We start from the raw sequence: 17,383 nt of genomic DNA on the forward strand, positions 1-17,383 counted from the left end.
GGGAGCAGACCCTGGGGCCACTGGGTGATAAAACCAGAAGATGTGGAATTAATTGAGCCCAGGGTGATTTTGAGAAGCCCAAGGCAGGAAGGGGCTGTGGCTGCCCTTTGGTCCTGGCCTGGTTGGGCTGAGCAGCTTGGGGGGGGGGTCTCAGGGAGGGTTTGTGGGATGGGTGGGAGGAGAAAAACTTCCTCAGAATGGGAAGGAATTCCTGCAGGTGGTGTGGAAGCTCAGCTGGGTGGCAGAAAAGACACAAAGTCACAGGAATGGATTTATTCAGTGAAATGGTGTCTGGGTGCTGCCATCCTGGTTAAAATCAGGATGTGCAGCTGTGGTTGGGGGGGGTTTGCTCAGGATGGACACTCCAAAACAGAGGGAAGGCAACTGGAGGGGTGCAGATGATGAATAATGGACTTCAGCAGTGGAAACAAACACCTTTCAGACTGCTCCTTGTGCCCCTCAGACATCAAATAAGGGGATAAAATTTATCTTAACCCCATCATCAGCTTTCAAGGCTGCTGTGTTCACAGGGGGAATTTTCTGGAGCGGGAGGCTGAGGATAATGGAATCCCAGGATGGTTTGGGATGGAAGGGATATCAAAGTTCATCCAGTCCTACCCCTTGCCATGGACAGGGACACCTTCCGCTATTCCCACGCTGCTCTAAGTTCCATCCAGTCTGCCCTCAGACACTTCCAGGGATGGGAAAAACACTTCCAGGGGTGTCTAGGGGCAAGACCTGGGATGCTGGATGAAGCCCACTCTGTCCTTCACAGCTGAAAACCAGGAATACAGAAAATTTCCATTAGGACATGTCGTAAGAAACACAAGAGGAATAAATCCACATTGGAGGTCTGTGCTTTGGGAAGAAGCTGAACTTCCAGCCCTTTGTGCCCGTTTTGGTGGGAAACCAGACTGATGAGGGAAAAACAGTAATTTATCACAGGTTGGTGCCCAAAGATGAGCAAAACCCCCTTGGAAATGTGCCCTGCTCATCCAGGGCAGCTCCTCTCTCCACTCAGGGGCTGCTGCCTCCCATGGAAAAGCATCTGAAGCCAAGTGAGGCCGAGGGAAGCAACATTAATTTGAAGGAAAACGGGGGGGAAAAGTGTTCTCTGTTAGTTTTGGAGGTTTTAAAAAATTATTTTCCTGCTCTTTTTGATCGGATCCTTTTCAAGCCAGCTCTGGCTGCAGAACAGAACGTGGCAGCACGGGGAAGGTGCCGCAGCCACCTTCCGGGGAGAGCGAGGTTGGAACAAAGTGATGCTGCTTCAAACAGCTCCTGTGTTTCAGCCAAAGAGGGCTTTTTTTTCTTTCAGTAGGTAAAACATAAAAGGGAAGTGGCTTTAAAGAAAAAAAAAAAAAAAAGCTGTTTTCGTGTGCTGATTGCAAGACAGTGCTGATAAAAATATCCTTTGCTCGCTGAGCTTCAGTGGGGATGGGGGGAGATCAACGCAGTGTTTGTTGCTTTAGGAAAAAGCCAAGATAAACTGAAAAACTACACAAAATAATCCCAGTCAAACACTGCCTGTTGTTTCCAACATGGAGCCCCATTTGGGAGAGAAATGGTGCCAAAGAGAAAGGAAATTATATGGCCCAGGCAGGGGGTTTTGAGGACATAACGAAATGTTGAGGGGGGGTCTTATCACACCAAGGCCTTTTTGGGCTGGCGGGGTTGGTTGTGGCAGCTCCCTGAGGCACTGACCTCCCTACAGACCAACCTGGAACGAGGCAGAGAAGTCCTTGGGATCCTCATCCCACTGTGGACATTAGGAAAAAATTCTTCCCCAGAAGGATGGTCAGGCAGTGCCACAGGGCAGTGCCACAGCTGCCCAGGACATGCTGGAATCAACATCCCCGGAGGGATTTAAAAGCCATGAGGATGTGGCACTTGGGGACAGGGATCAGTGGTGGCCTTGGCAGTGCTGGGAATCAATTTTGGAAGCTTTTCCAACCTGAGCTATTCCGATTCTAAACATTTTGGTGCCACTAACTGGAACAACAAAGCACAGACATCCCAGCTCTAAAGAAGACATTTATTCAGGTCCTGCAGGCGGCATCGCACGTATGATACAATATTACAGTCATTTAGTATGGTACAGAAATAATTAAAAACTTTACAGCTCATTACAAAGTCTCTTTGGATTTCAGCTCATTTAAAGTACACGGAGCCCCTGCAGTGTCTGCCCCTGGCAGGGACACACGAGCTGGGATCAGCTTCCAGGGGAACGGTGGAGAGGGCAGAAACCAAAGATGGATACCGGGGACTGAGGAACAAGACGCTTGACCGTGACCCCACTGAGGTGGAGTGTCACCAGCCCACATTGTCCCTCACTGCCTCATTCCCTAAAATCCAGGCACCCCGAGGCCACCCAGCCCTCGCCCACAGCTGCTGGCCCCGGGATAAGGCACTGGGAAAAGGAAATCTTGTGCAAAGAACTGGAGGAACTGGCAGAGGGACAACGGGAGCATCACTGGACACCGCTCCGGTGGCTCCACAGGGCTGGACAACACCCAGGCCCCCCTTGGGTGGGACTCCACCACTGTGGGGAGGAATGAAGGGGTTCTGTCTTTGTAGGAGAGCACAGGGGTGTTGGAAATTCCACCTCAGCCATGGACAAACCCCTCTGTTCAAGGGTGGTCTCACTAAACAGGATTTACTTCTGCTTGTTTTCCTCAACTCAACGTCATGGAACAGCAAAGGGCCAAAGTCTCGGGGTGAACAGGCTTGATTTTGGACATTGAGATCAAAACACCTCAAGAGCTGAACCTAACACAGGAAAAAGGTGTGGCTTGGCTTGAGAAAACCCCAAAAAATCCCTCTGAGCAGCCTCCTCTTGGCTGCCTTGGTGGCACAGACACCCGGTGGGGAGCAGGGACCCCCAGCCCTGCAAACACGGGGGGGGGGAGGGCTGATGGAGTCTTTCCAACCCACCAGCACCAATTTCCAAGAATCTGAGACCCACCCACAATTCAGGGATGCAGCCAGCTGGACTGAACCCCAAGAGACACCGGAGATGAGACACTTGATAAAATTGACACTCTCCTGCATTAAAATCTTCTTCTTCCCTATAAAGTGCACGAAAATATTGGAAAAATCTGCATAGCTATTCACACACCAGCCTCAGTGCTGGGTGGTTCCAGTTAAGAGCACCTCCTCCTTTAGGCTGAGAGTAGAGTTTTTATCATATTATCAGTAAAAAAAAGATACTATTACCTCCATGATAATTCTTACCTCTTTTCTGGTTAGTTGGCTTAGCTGGGGTGAAGTAACAGATGGCTTTGAGTAGAGGAATGTGCACTCACTGTGCGAAAAATTTGAAAAATACCTTTAGAACAGACCTCACGTGCCCAGGAAAGCTGTGAGGGAGCAGGAGAGAGTCAGGGAATCCCCTGGGAACACCCTCATGGCCAAATTGGATGTTTTTTTGCTTTCTGGAGCTCGTGCTACATCAGGGTTATTTTAAGGTGCAATTTGAGGGAAGGTTTTCTTTCCAAAGTCAGAGGAAATGGTGAAAACCAAGAGAGCTCTGAGCAAGGTCCTCCCTCCACAAAGGCACCGTGGGCTCCTCCTGCTCTTCATTCCCACTGGATTCCTGGAATCATGCCAGCCCTACTGCACAGATTTCCTTCCAGGACAAGTCATCCCAGAGGAGGCAGCAGGTGCAGGCTGCTCAAAGCACCCTTCACACCCCTCTCCGTGGTTCTGCAACACAGCTGGGGGTGGGAGCAGAGGGAATCCAGCCCGGATCCGTCGGATCAGCCTCCATGTCCCAGGCATGCAGGCACCAAACCACGGCCAGGGCTGGAGCCCAAACAGGCCAGAGGAGTTTATAACCAGCAGCAGAAACAGGGAAGCACCAACTCGGCTCCTTCTGCTCCTTCCCTTCTCTCCTGCAGCCTGGACTTTCCATGGGTCCTGGGGAAATCCTGCGTTCCCAGACAGCAGCACAAGAGAAGAGGCTTCAAAAGGATTTGGAGGTTCCTCCCTTTGCATCTCCCCCAAAAGGGGCAGCTGAGCAGACACGGAGGAGTTTTAAAAGACATCCCTAAATCCAAGTATCTGAAATGCTGAGACTAAAAACACTCAAAAACTCCAGGGAGGGGCTGTTTCACATCAGCTTCTTCCGGCAGCACATCAGAACAAAGTGCAATTAAAAACACGGTCAGGGTGGAGTTCAGAGGACCAACAAGGCAGTTTAAGAGGCATCAAATCAATTAATGGGTGGTCTTTCATTGGCAAGACTCCTCAGACCCCAAAATTAAGAGTTTCACTGTATGGGTGGTGTCCATAAAACCGGTTTTAATTTTAAAACCCAGGATTTCAGCATCCAAATCCTTTACTACCAAATTCCTCCCCCATGAGGGCTTGGATGGTCAGGAGCTTTGTGCGAAGGGAAAAGAGGGAAAACTGTACACTAAAAATATCTTTTAAAAGCTGCTCTGTACATTTTATATTAAGATTTCTTGAGGAAAATTTAGGAAACACTGAAACTACTTACACCAAGCTGGAAGGATACACAACCCCTGGCAGCTCTACGCAGGCTGCATCGGAACCCAGCCCACTTATTTCTGCTACAGATTAGTTTCTATTTTAATTTTATTCCTTCTGCATAAATGATATTAATTACAGTAAATCAGCATAATTATCTCCTTCACTAAGCATCCCTATCTCCTTTGATGCCAATGGAGCTTTCCCTTGGACCTCGGAACCAGATGTTTAAGGCACTTGGATACCCATGGGCAGCAACTGGAGAGATATTAAAGTTTAATCATTAATTTAGCATCCTAAATAGTCCCCACATAGCTAAAACATTTATTGCTCAGGCTGTCCAATCCCCCCATGATGACTAAACAAGATATAAACAGCTCAGGATAGAAAAATCTGTGGCTTTTCAGGATCTGATAGGAAAACAAGTGTTGGCTGAACTGTGCATGGACACACAGACAGGGATATATCCCCTGTGCCACAGGCAGCTAAAAACCAGCCACAAATAAAATCAAGTTTTATAAAAGCCAGCCCAAACATCCCCCTTTCCAAGAGAGAGGCTGGTTTTGGGAACCACAGAGACACCTCCTATTTGGATAGGTGCTCAGGATGGTGCTGGGAGAGCTCCTCTGTGCAGCACCAGGTGGGGGATGATTGTAAAGCGCAAACATTTCATGTTTTAAAAGAATAAATAAAAATAAATAGACTGGATTGATCCTGTTATGAGGACAGAAAACCCCTGCTTGGCAAAATTCCAAATGTCTCCAAAGGCTGGGTGGGATCAGGGAAGAACTTCAGTGCTGACACCTCTGCAAAAACCCTCTCGGCCCACGGGGAGGAACCGAGGGGAAGGTCCTGCCACTCTGAGGCAATTGAGAGAGGGGATCCTGTCATGGTGAGAGCAAACATTAAAGGATCAAAAATCAGCAAAAGAACAGAGCTGGCCATGGCCTTTCTCCCATTCCCAACAAACCAGCTGGGAAGACCACACTGCTGGAGAGTGGGGTAACAGGGCAGTGATCCAAACAGGCACTGGTCCCACCACATAACCCAAGGGCTGCTGCTTCTTTAAATAAAGGGACTTTGGGGGTTCTTTATCCTCAAGTTCTACTTTCACTTTTCTGCCTGTCTGGAATCATTCCCACCTCGCCCTTTCACGGTGGATTACACGATACTGACACAGTTCCTACGGAATTACAGCAGAGCTGCTGCTTTGGGGAGGTTCTTCAGGAACTGCCCTGCGCTTCGAGGGAAGCACTGGCGCCTGGGGAGGTTTCAGTGGAAGCTGTGCTGTTGGTTTGACCAATTTTCCTCTGGAAGGAGGAACAGAAGGAGCTCATTACACCCACCCAGCCCCGGCTGCCATCGGTTGCCCCCGGAGGCGTCAGGACTTGGGACAGGAAACGAAGGATCCAGCACCACGACGAGGCAAAGAATTATCGTGTCAATCACCCAGAGCAGAGAGAACAAACCCTTCATTAGTGTTTGCCACCAGCTGGAAGCTGGGATGGGTGGTTTTGCTTCCCCAAAGCCGCCGGCTCCCCTGGGCCGCGTCCCAGGGCGTTCGCTGGGCTGGGATCTCTCAGTTTGCCCAGGATTTCCTGTTCTCTGCGTTTTTCTGGCTCTTCTCCAGTCTCAACGCGGATCCCCCTTCTGCCTTGGCCAGGGCTGTGAGGGAGGCCAGGTTGGAGGCAGAGCCGGAGAAGTTCCCGCTCCTCCTGCTGTCGGAGGCGGCCGCTCCCTGCAGCCTCAGGCCGGAGCTGCGGCGCCGCGCCGGGCCCGGGGCCTTCCTCACCCGGCCCGGCTTCACCAGCAATCCATAGCCTGGGTTACACCTGAAATACTGCTTCCCTCCGATGGAGCCGTCGTTCTTGCCTGCCACAAGAGAACCAGGGAGTCACGGGCTGGTTTGGGATGGGAGATGTTAAATCCCATCCCCTTCCAACCCCGGCACCTGCCGCAGGCCCGGTGCTCCAGCCCGGCCTTGGGAACGTCCAGGGATGTGGCAACCTCACAGGGAAGGGGTTTTTTTTCCTACAAAATGGGTTTTGTGCTGTGCAAATTGGTGCTACTGCACCCAGAGAAGAGGCCAGGGGAAATGGGGAGAGGGAGAATGACGAAAGGCAGGAGGTGAAACTTCCCTGCTGAACCCCAGCAAGGCCACTGCGTGGAGAGTGACTCTGAACACGACACCTTCCTTCCCACTTGCTCTATAATTTCTCCAAAAGCAGTAAATAATCAGTTCCATTACCAAAGTACCAGGAAGGAAGGGAAAGCAGAACTTTTGGCTTTCTGAGCTGATGTTTGAAGCTGAGGATTGTCACTCCTGCCAAGTCATAAACACTCCACGGAACAGGAAGGATCATTTCTTTATGCTGCTGCTGTTGAGATCTTCCTATTTCTTGTTTTAGATAATTTAACATTCTCAAGATCACTGTTCAGGGATTGGTCCCATCTATAAAGGGAAGGTGGAAAGATCCAACAGCTCTTTAAATGACACAAAGTCACCCCTTTGGCGTTTTGGGGTGTTTCCTTCTCCCTTCCACCATCAGCACCTTGGTCCTGATGTACCCTCACGTGGCCAGGATTTGGACTTCCCATGTCCCTGGAGTTCTGTCCCTGTCTGCAGTGTGACAAAGACACCACTTTGTGACCACATTCCCCAGGTGAAGCCCCAGATGTGTCAGAAGCAAGATATGCTCCAGCAAATCAGGGTCTTAATTCTTGTCGAAACAGAAGGGGGAAAGAAATTCCAGCAACATCAGCAGCTGAGTCCTCAGCAGGCCAAAAATCTCCTGACTTTTCCATGGACATTGCTGCTTACCGGGATGTGCAAACAGAATCAGCACTGGAGCAGCCTGACAGGGAAGGTGACCTCCCAAAACTGAAATGAATCTGTAAATATATACTTATTTTTTTCAAATGAGGCACAAATCCAGGATTGAGGAACTACTACAGCTTGCAAAAGTGTCAAGAGCTCCAGTTCGCTTTACAGCATGGAAAACTCCAGAGAGTTCTCTGAAAGCAGCTGGGAAGTCACTGCAGTTCAGCTCTGATGAGCACAGGGGGCACAGGGAGATTTGGGAGCTCTGGATCCTGGACAGTGCTTAGCTGGATGAATTGCTCCAACCCCAGGGAAATGTTCAGCAGGGAGGAGTGCAGGCTCTCTGGGATGTGCTGATTCACCACCCAGCCTGGGAATGCTGCACTTGGCTAAAAGCATTGGAGTAAGGAGTTTTACGTGCCCTGGGTAACCCAAATTCTCCCACTGCCACTGTACCTCTCCTGGATTTTCCACTGGAACTCTCTGACTTCCCCCAGTCCTGCCTGCTCCTGGAGAGCAAAGGAGGTGGGAAGCCTGGACTCCAGCAGGGATCAAATCCCAGCCATGATCTTCCTTTCCTCTTGTGCTGGAGACACCTTATTCCCACATCAACAGCACAGGAACAGCAGCAGCCTCTCCAGGAACTGCACCCTGGTCTCCATACAAATCTTGGAAACCCTAAATTCTGGGAGTTCCACAGCTGTACAGGTTAAGAGTCAGGCAGGGGTGACAAATGAGATGGTGGAAGAAATCTCAAATTATCTGTATGACCTGGTGGTCAGTGGATGATTATTTCCCACTGCTTTTCACATATATAACAGCATGTATGTATACATGTGTGTGTGTGCAAATATATATACATATATATATATATATATATATATACAGAAATAGTCCTTCACAATTTTAAAGCTTATTTTAAAATAAAATCCTATTACCTCTTAATAACTATCAAGAGATTTTCCAACTCATTTAGCCTGAATGTCCCTTTGAGCTAAATCCCACAACTCCTGTTGTGCTTTGAACACATTCTCACAGCAGAAGCCCCAGAAGAGAATCATATGGACACAAGGCCTGTCTCCTGCAGCTACTGCTTACCAAAATGCATGGAAAAGGAATCCTCATTCCTACTTCCACTGTAAGAAGCCAAAAGAAATTATTGAAAAGAGACAGTCAGGGATCACAGAATGGTTGGGATCTCAAAGGGGTTGGGAGTGAGAGCAGGTTTGGAAAAAGGTGACAGCAGGGAAGACCTTTTACATTTCCTTTTTCAAAATGCCCCCTGCAATGAGCAATATACCCATAGTAGGTAATAAACCCCCCCAAAAATCAGCTTTTTGATGAGCTCTGCCAGCTGGGACATGCCAGCTGCTTCCCACCTGATCCAGGGCATGTTTTACCTGAAGGCAAATCCAGCTCCACACCAACCCACGTTCCTTCCTGGAAGTCTGTGGGCCCGATGTATCGAACAGTGCCTGTCTTATTCGTGCCAACTGTGACATATTCTCCCTCCTTCAGCCACTCAGGAATTTCGTTGCCATCTTCGGAGTCAGAAATCACCTCCAGTTTTTCCTCTGCTGTCTCTGACCCATTGTGGTTCAGTCCACGGGCACTGGATGAGCTCTTTTCTCCTTCCTGCTGCTCTTCTGTGCCCAGGGAACTCGTGGGATCTGATCCCAGCATGCTTGTAAAGGATCTCAGCTCTGATGTCTTCACCCTCTGGATTTTGAAGGGGGAGGCTGCAGCGCTGGGCTGGTCAGGATGAGCTTTGGGACAATCCAGTTCCGAAGCCCCAGAATATGTTTCTTTTTTCCTGGCTTGTCCTGCTGACTCCAGTGGTTGTTTGGATATTGACTGCTTCAGAGTGGAGGTAGAGAGAAAAGATTTTGCATCAGTGGCTGCAGAGGCATCGTTCCCCTGCTCGCTGGGACAAGGAGAAGTGCAAGACTTTCCATTGACTTCGGAGACGTCCCTCGGTCTGGGGGGAGCACTTGGAAGGCAGAAGGTGGGGGGATTTTCCCTCTTTGTGGCCAGAGAGCTCTCAGAAGCCCTGTCTGAGTGTCCCTGCACGTCAGAAGGGACCTGAGCCACTGCAGGAGCAGGGGAGTCACTCCCTGCAGGTGTTGGACCTCCTGGCTGAGCCACAGCGTCGCTTCCCGCTGCCAGGGCCTCGGAGAGGGTGGCTGTGGAGACACTGTGGGAAAAATACCCACTGGAGGCTTCACTTAGGGGGCTTGGAGGTCCCTCCTGGCAGTCCTGGGCCTGGCTGTCCCCTGTGGGCTGCTGCAAAGGCACTTTGGGTGTCTTCTCCAGACTCTTGTCCACCTCAGGCGTCTGCACCACAGTTTCCAGTGGCTGCTTTGCTGCTTCCTCTTGGTTCATCTGAAACGCAGGGGGAGAGGGAACACGGGGCTCTGTTATCCAAAATAAAATCCAGAATCTGGGCTAAAAGCACAGATACCAGACCTCTGGGAAGCAGCAAGGCTTTGAGCTTATCTAAATCCCTGTGTAGCTGCCATCTCCAGAAGATGGAAGCTGATCCCAAGTCAGCCCTGCCAGCGTGGGAGGATTGTCAGCTCACTCCTTCCATTAATAAGGGAAATATCAACCCCCAAGAAATACGTTCCCCAATATTTACTGAAAAATTATTTATATAACAGGAATGGTCATTTGCTGTTTGAACAGCAGGATTTATATGGAATGGGTACTAGCTGTGATCCATAAGTCTCTCACAGTTATTTGGCTCAACTCTCTGGGTGGATAAATCATCCCCCTGCACCTAAACTGTCATTTCTGTCCCCATTTCCAAATGCCATTCCCACCTCAGTGCCACCAGCACCTCGCACTTCCAGAGGATGAAATTAACTGCACCTCATGAGATTAACAGCCCATTTCAGTGATGTATTTCTTGGCTGTAAAGTTTCCTAAATCTGATAGATCAATATCTTTTGCCAGCACATGTACTCTAAAAGATTAGGATGTCTCTAAATCTCTTTGGGAAGGAGGGAGGGGGGAGAGTCCTAACAGGAAGGGGGGTGGGGGGGGAAAGAGGTTGGAGAAGGGCAGATTTGAACAAATCCTGTCTCAGGTGAACATTTTTGTTCATTATTCACCATTTTGTGATTTCTCCCATCTAGTGGTTGAGTGTCCCAAACTACAGGATTTTCAGCTTATTCCCAAAATGTCTTTTCACTGGAAACTTAAGCAGCATTTGAAGAAAGAGGGATTTGACTGGATTATTAGAAATTCAGAACCAAAGGTTTGCTACTGCTAAGTGAAATGCGATTTAAAAAAAAATACAAAACATTCCAGCAGATTAAAAACATATTGTTCACTTTCCTATGGCAAGGGTGGCGTCCATGTGGACTCAGGAGCTTTGTTCTTTCTCTGGATTTTCCCTCTGGATAACACAGTTTTTTAAGACAATAAAAGCACAGTGGGAGGAAGCTGATGTGCTGCTCAAGAGACTGAAGTTCTGCTGGAAAGTGGGAGATCACAGGCTCTATTTTCTCTCCAGCTTAGCAAGAGTTTTTCCATGATATCATGGCAAAATGGGGAATTAAGCTCCACCCTTAGAATAGCCACATCCTGCTCACAGACACTGTCAGAGCCTAGAAATTTTCCTTTTAAAGCAGCAAACCAGCTAAATTTCAGCTAATTATCTGCTAATGCTTTCAAATATCAAAATGTAATCAGGAATAGGAGAGGAGATTTTACCAGGACCTAAAACACCCAGCAGAATTTTAATGTCTCACAGCGTGGCAGCAGCACAAGTGCAACAGGTTGGAAGCAGCTGATGCTTTGGGCACCTCTGGCAGGTGAATATAAAAATTGTATCCTCACATCCTGGGACGTGCTCACCTGTTTTATCCTTGCAGCACTGGCATCCAGACTGGCTGACTGAACCATAATTCGTGGGACAGCCTGGGGGGAGGGAAATGAAGAGAATCCTTCAATGAAAGGATTAAGCACTGGCAAATTGGTAAATGTTAAAGCTGGTATTTGAAATTTTGGGATCCTAAGCAAACCTGTGTCATGAAAGGACGAAAAACTAAACCACGCTTTAAGTACTTGAAATGGAGTTTGTCAAAAAAAGAGGGAGAGAGGCTTTATACACAGGCAGAGGGAACAGTTTTTAGTTTTAAGGTAAAAAAAGATTGAGGTTAGATATTAGGATAGAATTGCTCCCTGTGAGGGTGGGCAGGCCTGGCACAGGGTGCCCAGAGAAGCTGTGGCTGCCCCTGGATCCCTGGAAGTGCTCAAAAACTTCTAGATGTGTCACTTGAGGACACGGATTGGTCCTGACCATGGGGGTGGTGCTGGAAATGATGATCTTTGAGGCCTTTACTTTGAAGGATCTATGGTTTGAACTCCAGAACTCTTTCCCCTTTTCCAGTTCCAAAATTCAGCTTGGATCTGAGCATTACTGGCTTTAACTCAAAAAGCAAGGCAGAATCCAGGTCTGTGCATCCCCTTTCCCACTGCCTGCTGCACGGGGCTGGACACGCAGACACTGACAATAAACAGCCCTCACTTGCTCCATATTCAGGTTTTTATATTGCAGATTTGATATAATCCCTCTTCTGAGACCCCAGCAGCACATTGTGACACCTGATATAAATCTTAGGTTATGCTGTCAGCTTGGGCTGTCACACAGGAGGGGAAGGAACCACCAGATCAGTGCAGAGCCTTGGGAAATGGAAGCATGAAGAGAAGGAGAGAGGAGAAAAAGGCAGAAAAATCTCTTGAGCACTGTTAAATAATGCACTGCAAGGGCAGGTTCAGACTTTGAGGGGAAGAGCTCCTTAAGGCAGACACTTTACACAGTTTGGGAGCTGCCTGCTTTTATTTTTTATTTTTTTCCAAGGGACTCAAGGATTCCTTCTGTAGAAACACACAGGCAGTGCTCAGCTCCCAGACAAGTGATTCCCAGAACTCAACATTCTGTTTAAAGCACTGAAACCTTCCAGCTGAAGAGTGAGGAACCTCCTCTTGCACCCTTTCTAAGCCCAGTAAAGCAGGAATATGACTTGCCCTCAAGAGGAATAAACACGGGAGAGAAGAACAGCTTTTATTTATACAAAAATTGCCAGGCATTAAAAACCAAGGTGGTTCAAGGTAGAAAATAAAAACACAGAAAATGAACAAAACCCCAACAGGGTCACCATGGACCCAAATAAACTTTTTGAAGACATTAAAGCCCCAGTTCAATAACAGGAAGCAGGAGAGGAGGGGTTTTTGCTTGTTCCTAAACCTGCTAAATCAAAATTCACCGCTGGAATGGGCTTCAGAGCAAACTGGCTTTGTTTTGTGTGCACAAGTTTGTGCATTTTGAGATCCTCACTGGGTCAGGACCTGGGGCTCCAGGAAGCAGATGGATCAGAATAAACCAGTCGAGAAACCCTACAAAGTTTAGGTTTTATAATATTTGTCCAGCCTTATTACCCAGAAATAAGCACTCAGAATTGGAATAAGGAAAAGTATTTAAAGCGATTTCTCAGTTCCTCTGATTCCCTTTTCTCCCTCTAAACCAAATAAACAGTGTAAAGCATTTGTTTGGGTTTTTTATCACTCCAAAACCTCCAGTTTTACAGCCTGCATATCCACAAAAATCTAAAAATCCAGTTGGTATCACACAGCAAAAGAAAGAAAACCATTAGGCTTCAATCACTCCTCCTCAAGTTCTCCTCCTGAAAGCATGACAGATCTCCAAAACTTCAGTAACTTTGCCAAGCAAAGTTTAGAAAAACAGGGAGAAAAAAAGCAATTGTGAGAGGTGGCACTTGCCCAGCTTTGGTGGTGACAAGGAGCAGCTGGGCAGGAACAGTGATGCTCTCTGGGGCACCACACCAGATCTGTGGGGTAAAAATCAGTCCAATTCCTTGGGGAGGGGGGAAGCCTGAAAACAAAGTGTTGGGACTAGCTGGGAAGATATTGTTGGATGAATAATATCTCTGGATCCAGAGCCAAATTCTATCATGAAATATTTGTAGATAGTGGCTGCTAAACTCGACGTCTCTATTTATCCACTGGCAAAACATGACCCTTTTATAGTGATTTCTGGCAGAATTTCTTCAACCAAGCTGACAAAACACAGAGTGAGGAAGAACATGAAAGCTTTTCACTTTAAAGCATCTTTGATTGTCTTCTCCTAAGAGCTGCTGCTCTGTGCAGGCAGATGATGAGGGTATAAAGAAGCTGGACATGCCCCAGGGGGGTGCACTCACATCCCAGAAATCCCCCAAGAGCTGGGATGATCCCAGTGTGGGCAGCAGGGGAGGGGGGCATGCTGTCCCTCTCAGGTGAGACCCCACCTGCAGAGCTGCTCCAGCCCTGGGGCCAACAGCAGAAGGACGTGGAGCTGCTGGAGAGAGTCCAGAGGAGACCATGGAGCTTCTCCAAGGGCTGGAGCCCCTCTGCTCTGGAGCCAGGCTGGGAGAGCTGGGGGTGTTCACCTGGAGAACAGAAGGATCCAGGGAGAGCTCAGAGCCCCTGGCAGGGCCTAAAGGGGGTCCAGGAGAGCTGGAGAGGGACTGGGGACAAGGGATGGAGGGACAGGACACAGGGAATGGCTTCAAACTAAAAAAAGTAGAGATTTGGGTGGGATACTGGGAAGAAATTCCTGGCTGTGAGGGTGGTGAGTCCCTGACACAGGTTTCCCAGAGAAGCTGTGGCTGCCCCTGGATCCCTGGAAGTGCCCAAGGCCAGGCTGGACAGCGTTTGGAGCAACCTGGGCTAGTGGAAGGTGTCCCTGCCCATGGCAGAGGGTTAATCTGGGTGAGCTTTAGGGTCCCTTCCAACCCAAACCATTCTGGGATTCCACAGTGATTCCATGAATCTTTGATCCCTACAAGTGCACATTTTGTGCTCACTGAGAGGTCACTGTGCACACTCTGAGGTGACCAAAAGAGAGCCCAACCTGGCACGCAGGTGAGCCTGAGGAGTAAAAGCACTTGTGTCTCTGCCCAGTTACAGAGGCACCCACATTAATCCTGAATGAACATTTTTTCATCCCATATATTCCACGTGTATATAATAGCCACCTCTTCCAAGAGCTCAGCAAAACACATTTGGTATTAAACACTTTGTGAAATGCCTCTGGCAGCAGTGACTGATGACCTCAGTGCAAAGCCTTTGATTTTGTGTCACTTGGATGAAAATCCCTCAGTATTAACTCCTGATATGCAGAAAGTTCAGTGGCGTTTAAGAGAACAGATCAGGCCAGTGCAGCCAAGAATTGCCCTGTGTATGGTTTATCCAAGTTTGATACAACCCTAAAGGGACGATATCCCAAAATTCCACTGCTCTTCTCTTTGCTTTTCCATGCCCACACGGGAGCAGCTGAGCCCAAGGACCCTCCCACTGTGACAGTGTTATGGTCTCATCACAATTTAACAACAGCTACTGGGAACTTCTGCAGCAGCACAGAGATTTAAATTCATTAAATAGAGATTTAAATCAGTTTGGAGCACTCAGGATAAAATACGTCCACAAGGACTGCACGGAAATTCAGGGAGAATTCCAAATTCCCTAGTACAAAGCACCCCCAAAAAATAATCAATTTCTAAAAGGTACCCCTCCACCCCAACAATATTCCTCTTGAAAATTATTTTAAAACAGAGGGCAAAGTCATTAATTACTCAAATATAAAATCTCCTGCCTTCCACAATGAGATCTGAAATCCAGTGCAAGTTAATTTGTTGAGTTTTTTGGTGTTTGCTCATTTTCTTCTCTAAATACACTCTGCATTTAAATATTAACCCAAACAACTCCCCCTTATTCCACATTCTGTATGTGGAACGCTTCAGTCTGTAATAACACTTCAGAATTCCCCATTTCTAGCAGAACTTACACAAAATTAACCACACCATTTCCTATGCAGCTCGTTTCTAGGTCCTGGCAGATTAAAGGAGTAATTCTTACCCATTTCTAAGTCAGTTTATAAATTCTTGTGGTTTGAAACTTCCAAAGCCAGTTTCCCAAACTCATTCTCATCAAAAACTATTTGTATTTGACGATGACAGGGAAAATTGAGCTCAGAAAGAAATCAGAACACCAACAACTGAGTCACAAGGAGACACATGAGCTCTGCTGTGGAGCTCTGCTGATTGTAGCATCCAAATAATTTTTCACTTGAAACTCTGGGAAAAAAAAAAAAAAAAGCCTTCAAGATGTTAAAGAAGGTTCTCCAAGGCCATATTATTTACATTTGATTAAGGAATGTCAGTTCTAGCAATTATACAGTGCACCAGGCCCATCCATGAAACTCTTATTTTTTAATGGAGTGCCAGAGAAGGGGTTTTGTCTATTTAAAAAGCCTTTCATTAACTGCATTTCATTAGTTTTTAAGATTAATTTCTGTGTCTGCATCAGAAGGTGGAAGAGAAAGAAGTGACTGCTGCCCTCTCCATGTGGCTACACCATAAAGCAAAAAGGAATTGTATGGAAATTAAAAGAGTTTATCTTTTTTTTTTTTTTAAATAAATCTGTGACTCAAGATCGCTCTCGCAAGCCATGTGCTAACAAAAAAAAATTCAGAGCATCCAAAAAGATTCTTGGATAGGAAGGCGACCAAAATCCACTCACCAAATTTGCCACAGGAATTTCCTTCTGCCACAGCAATGCCAAAAAAACCAGAAACTGGAATTTAGTGTGTCCATTTTTAATGTCAGCACCCAGTGATGTCCTGAAATGTGATTACACAGGCAGTTCCTGGAGAGCCACGGGGTCACAGAGGAAAAGAACAGGAATTCTGCTTGGTGCACACTGGGAAAGCCTCAGCATGTGAATAAAAAAGATGAGTTTTAATTCCTCCATAATATAATTAAGCACAGACAGATGAAACTCTCCTTCTCCCTCCACCTCCATATTTTACGCAAAAATTTTGAGCAGTGAGGGTCAGAAGGCTCCAAATCTTGCACTCTTGCGGTTCTCAGCTTTTTCAAGAATAGGCTGGGAAAATAAAAAGCAATTCCAGCCATCGAGAAAGGTCTAAATTGTTGGCTTTTTTTTTTTTTTATTTACAGACTACTGGCAATTAATTTAAAGGCACCAGATAGAGGAGAAAATAGGCATTTTCTAACTTTAAAGTATATAAACAGCTTCATCAGAACCCAATCTTTTAGGTACATAAACAGCTTCATCGGAAGCCGTTCTGCAAGTTACATAAAGAATCCTGTTATGCCAAATTAATTCAATCTAACTAATTAGAGAGCAGGAAGTTCTTTCAATTATTTTATGTGCTGTCTGAGAAACACACTTGAATACGAGAGCAGATTTCATTAATTGCGGTTCATTATTCTCCAGATTAGTTACTAAACTTGCAGCAGAAGGTCAAAGACAGCAATTTTGTTCACTGCCACCACCTTGACTGGGATGTCTCTGCCTTTTTTTTTTTTTAAGCTCAAGTAACCACTCTAAACAAGGGAAGATCCCTCTGCAAAGGTAATTTTGTGTGGGCTCGCTCACCTTAATTTTGATGCCGCTCTAAGCAATGGGCAGGACTGAAATAAAAAGCTGCTAAAATAATTTTATAAGTGTATTTTTTATAATGACTGATCAGAACTGATCTCCCCTTTTACCAGCACAGGATCAGAGATTTGGTACCACACCCACTTGGAATAACTGTGGTGAACTTCAAACCTGGAAAAATGTTCAGTCCTATTCTCTGGAAATGTGATTTTCATGGAGTCATGGAATATCCTGAGCTGACAGGGACCCACAAGGATCACCCAGTCCAACCCCTGGCCCTGCTAGACACCCCACAGACACCACCCTGTGCATCCCTGAGAGCACTGTCCAAACACTCCTGGAGCTCTTTGGGAATGTCCCCATTCCCTGGGGAGCTGTTCCAGTGCCCAAACACCCTCTGGGGGAAGAACCTCTTCACAAAATCCAATCTGAATCTCCCCATATCTCAGCTTCCATCCCCTCTGTCATTTCTCTTCCTGAACCTTGTTCTCCCACATTATTTACAGCAACAAAACTCCAGCAGCTCCCATTTAAGGATCAGATCCCTTTGCAATGAAAGCCAAAAAGTCCTTTAGGCTTTGCCTGTCCCTTACAGTTTTT

General features: G+C 47.1%; 1 protein-coding gene across 1 annotated transcript in view; it reads right to left on the reverse strand.

Moving 5' to 3' along the window:
- Nucleotides 1-2,021: 2,021 nt before the first annotated feature.
- Nucleotides 2,022-17,383, reverse strand: part of KIF13B (kinesin family member 13B) — a 118,523-nt gene continuing 103,161 nt past the window's right edge. The window contains exons 39-41 of the mRNA XM_062489600.1: nt 11,174-11,236; nt 8,713-9,694; nt 2,022-6,363 (exon numbers count right to left, since the gene is read on the reverse strand). Coding sequence (XP_062345584.1) covers nt 6,071-6,363; nt 8,713-9,694; nt 11,174-11,236 — 1,338 coding nt within the window. The 3' untranslated portion in view covers nt 2,022-6,070. The remainder of the gene's footprint in view (nt 6,364-8,712; nt 9,695-11,173; nt 11,237-17,383) is intronic.

This window comes from Cinclus cinclus, chromosome 3, assembly GCF_963662255.1.
Source record: "Cinclus cinclus chromosome 3, bCinCin1.1, whole genome shotgun sequence".
Classification (NCBI taxonomy): Eukaryota; Metazoa; Chordata; class Aves; order Passeriformes; family Cinclidae; genus Cinclus; species Cinclus cinclus.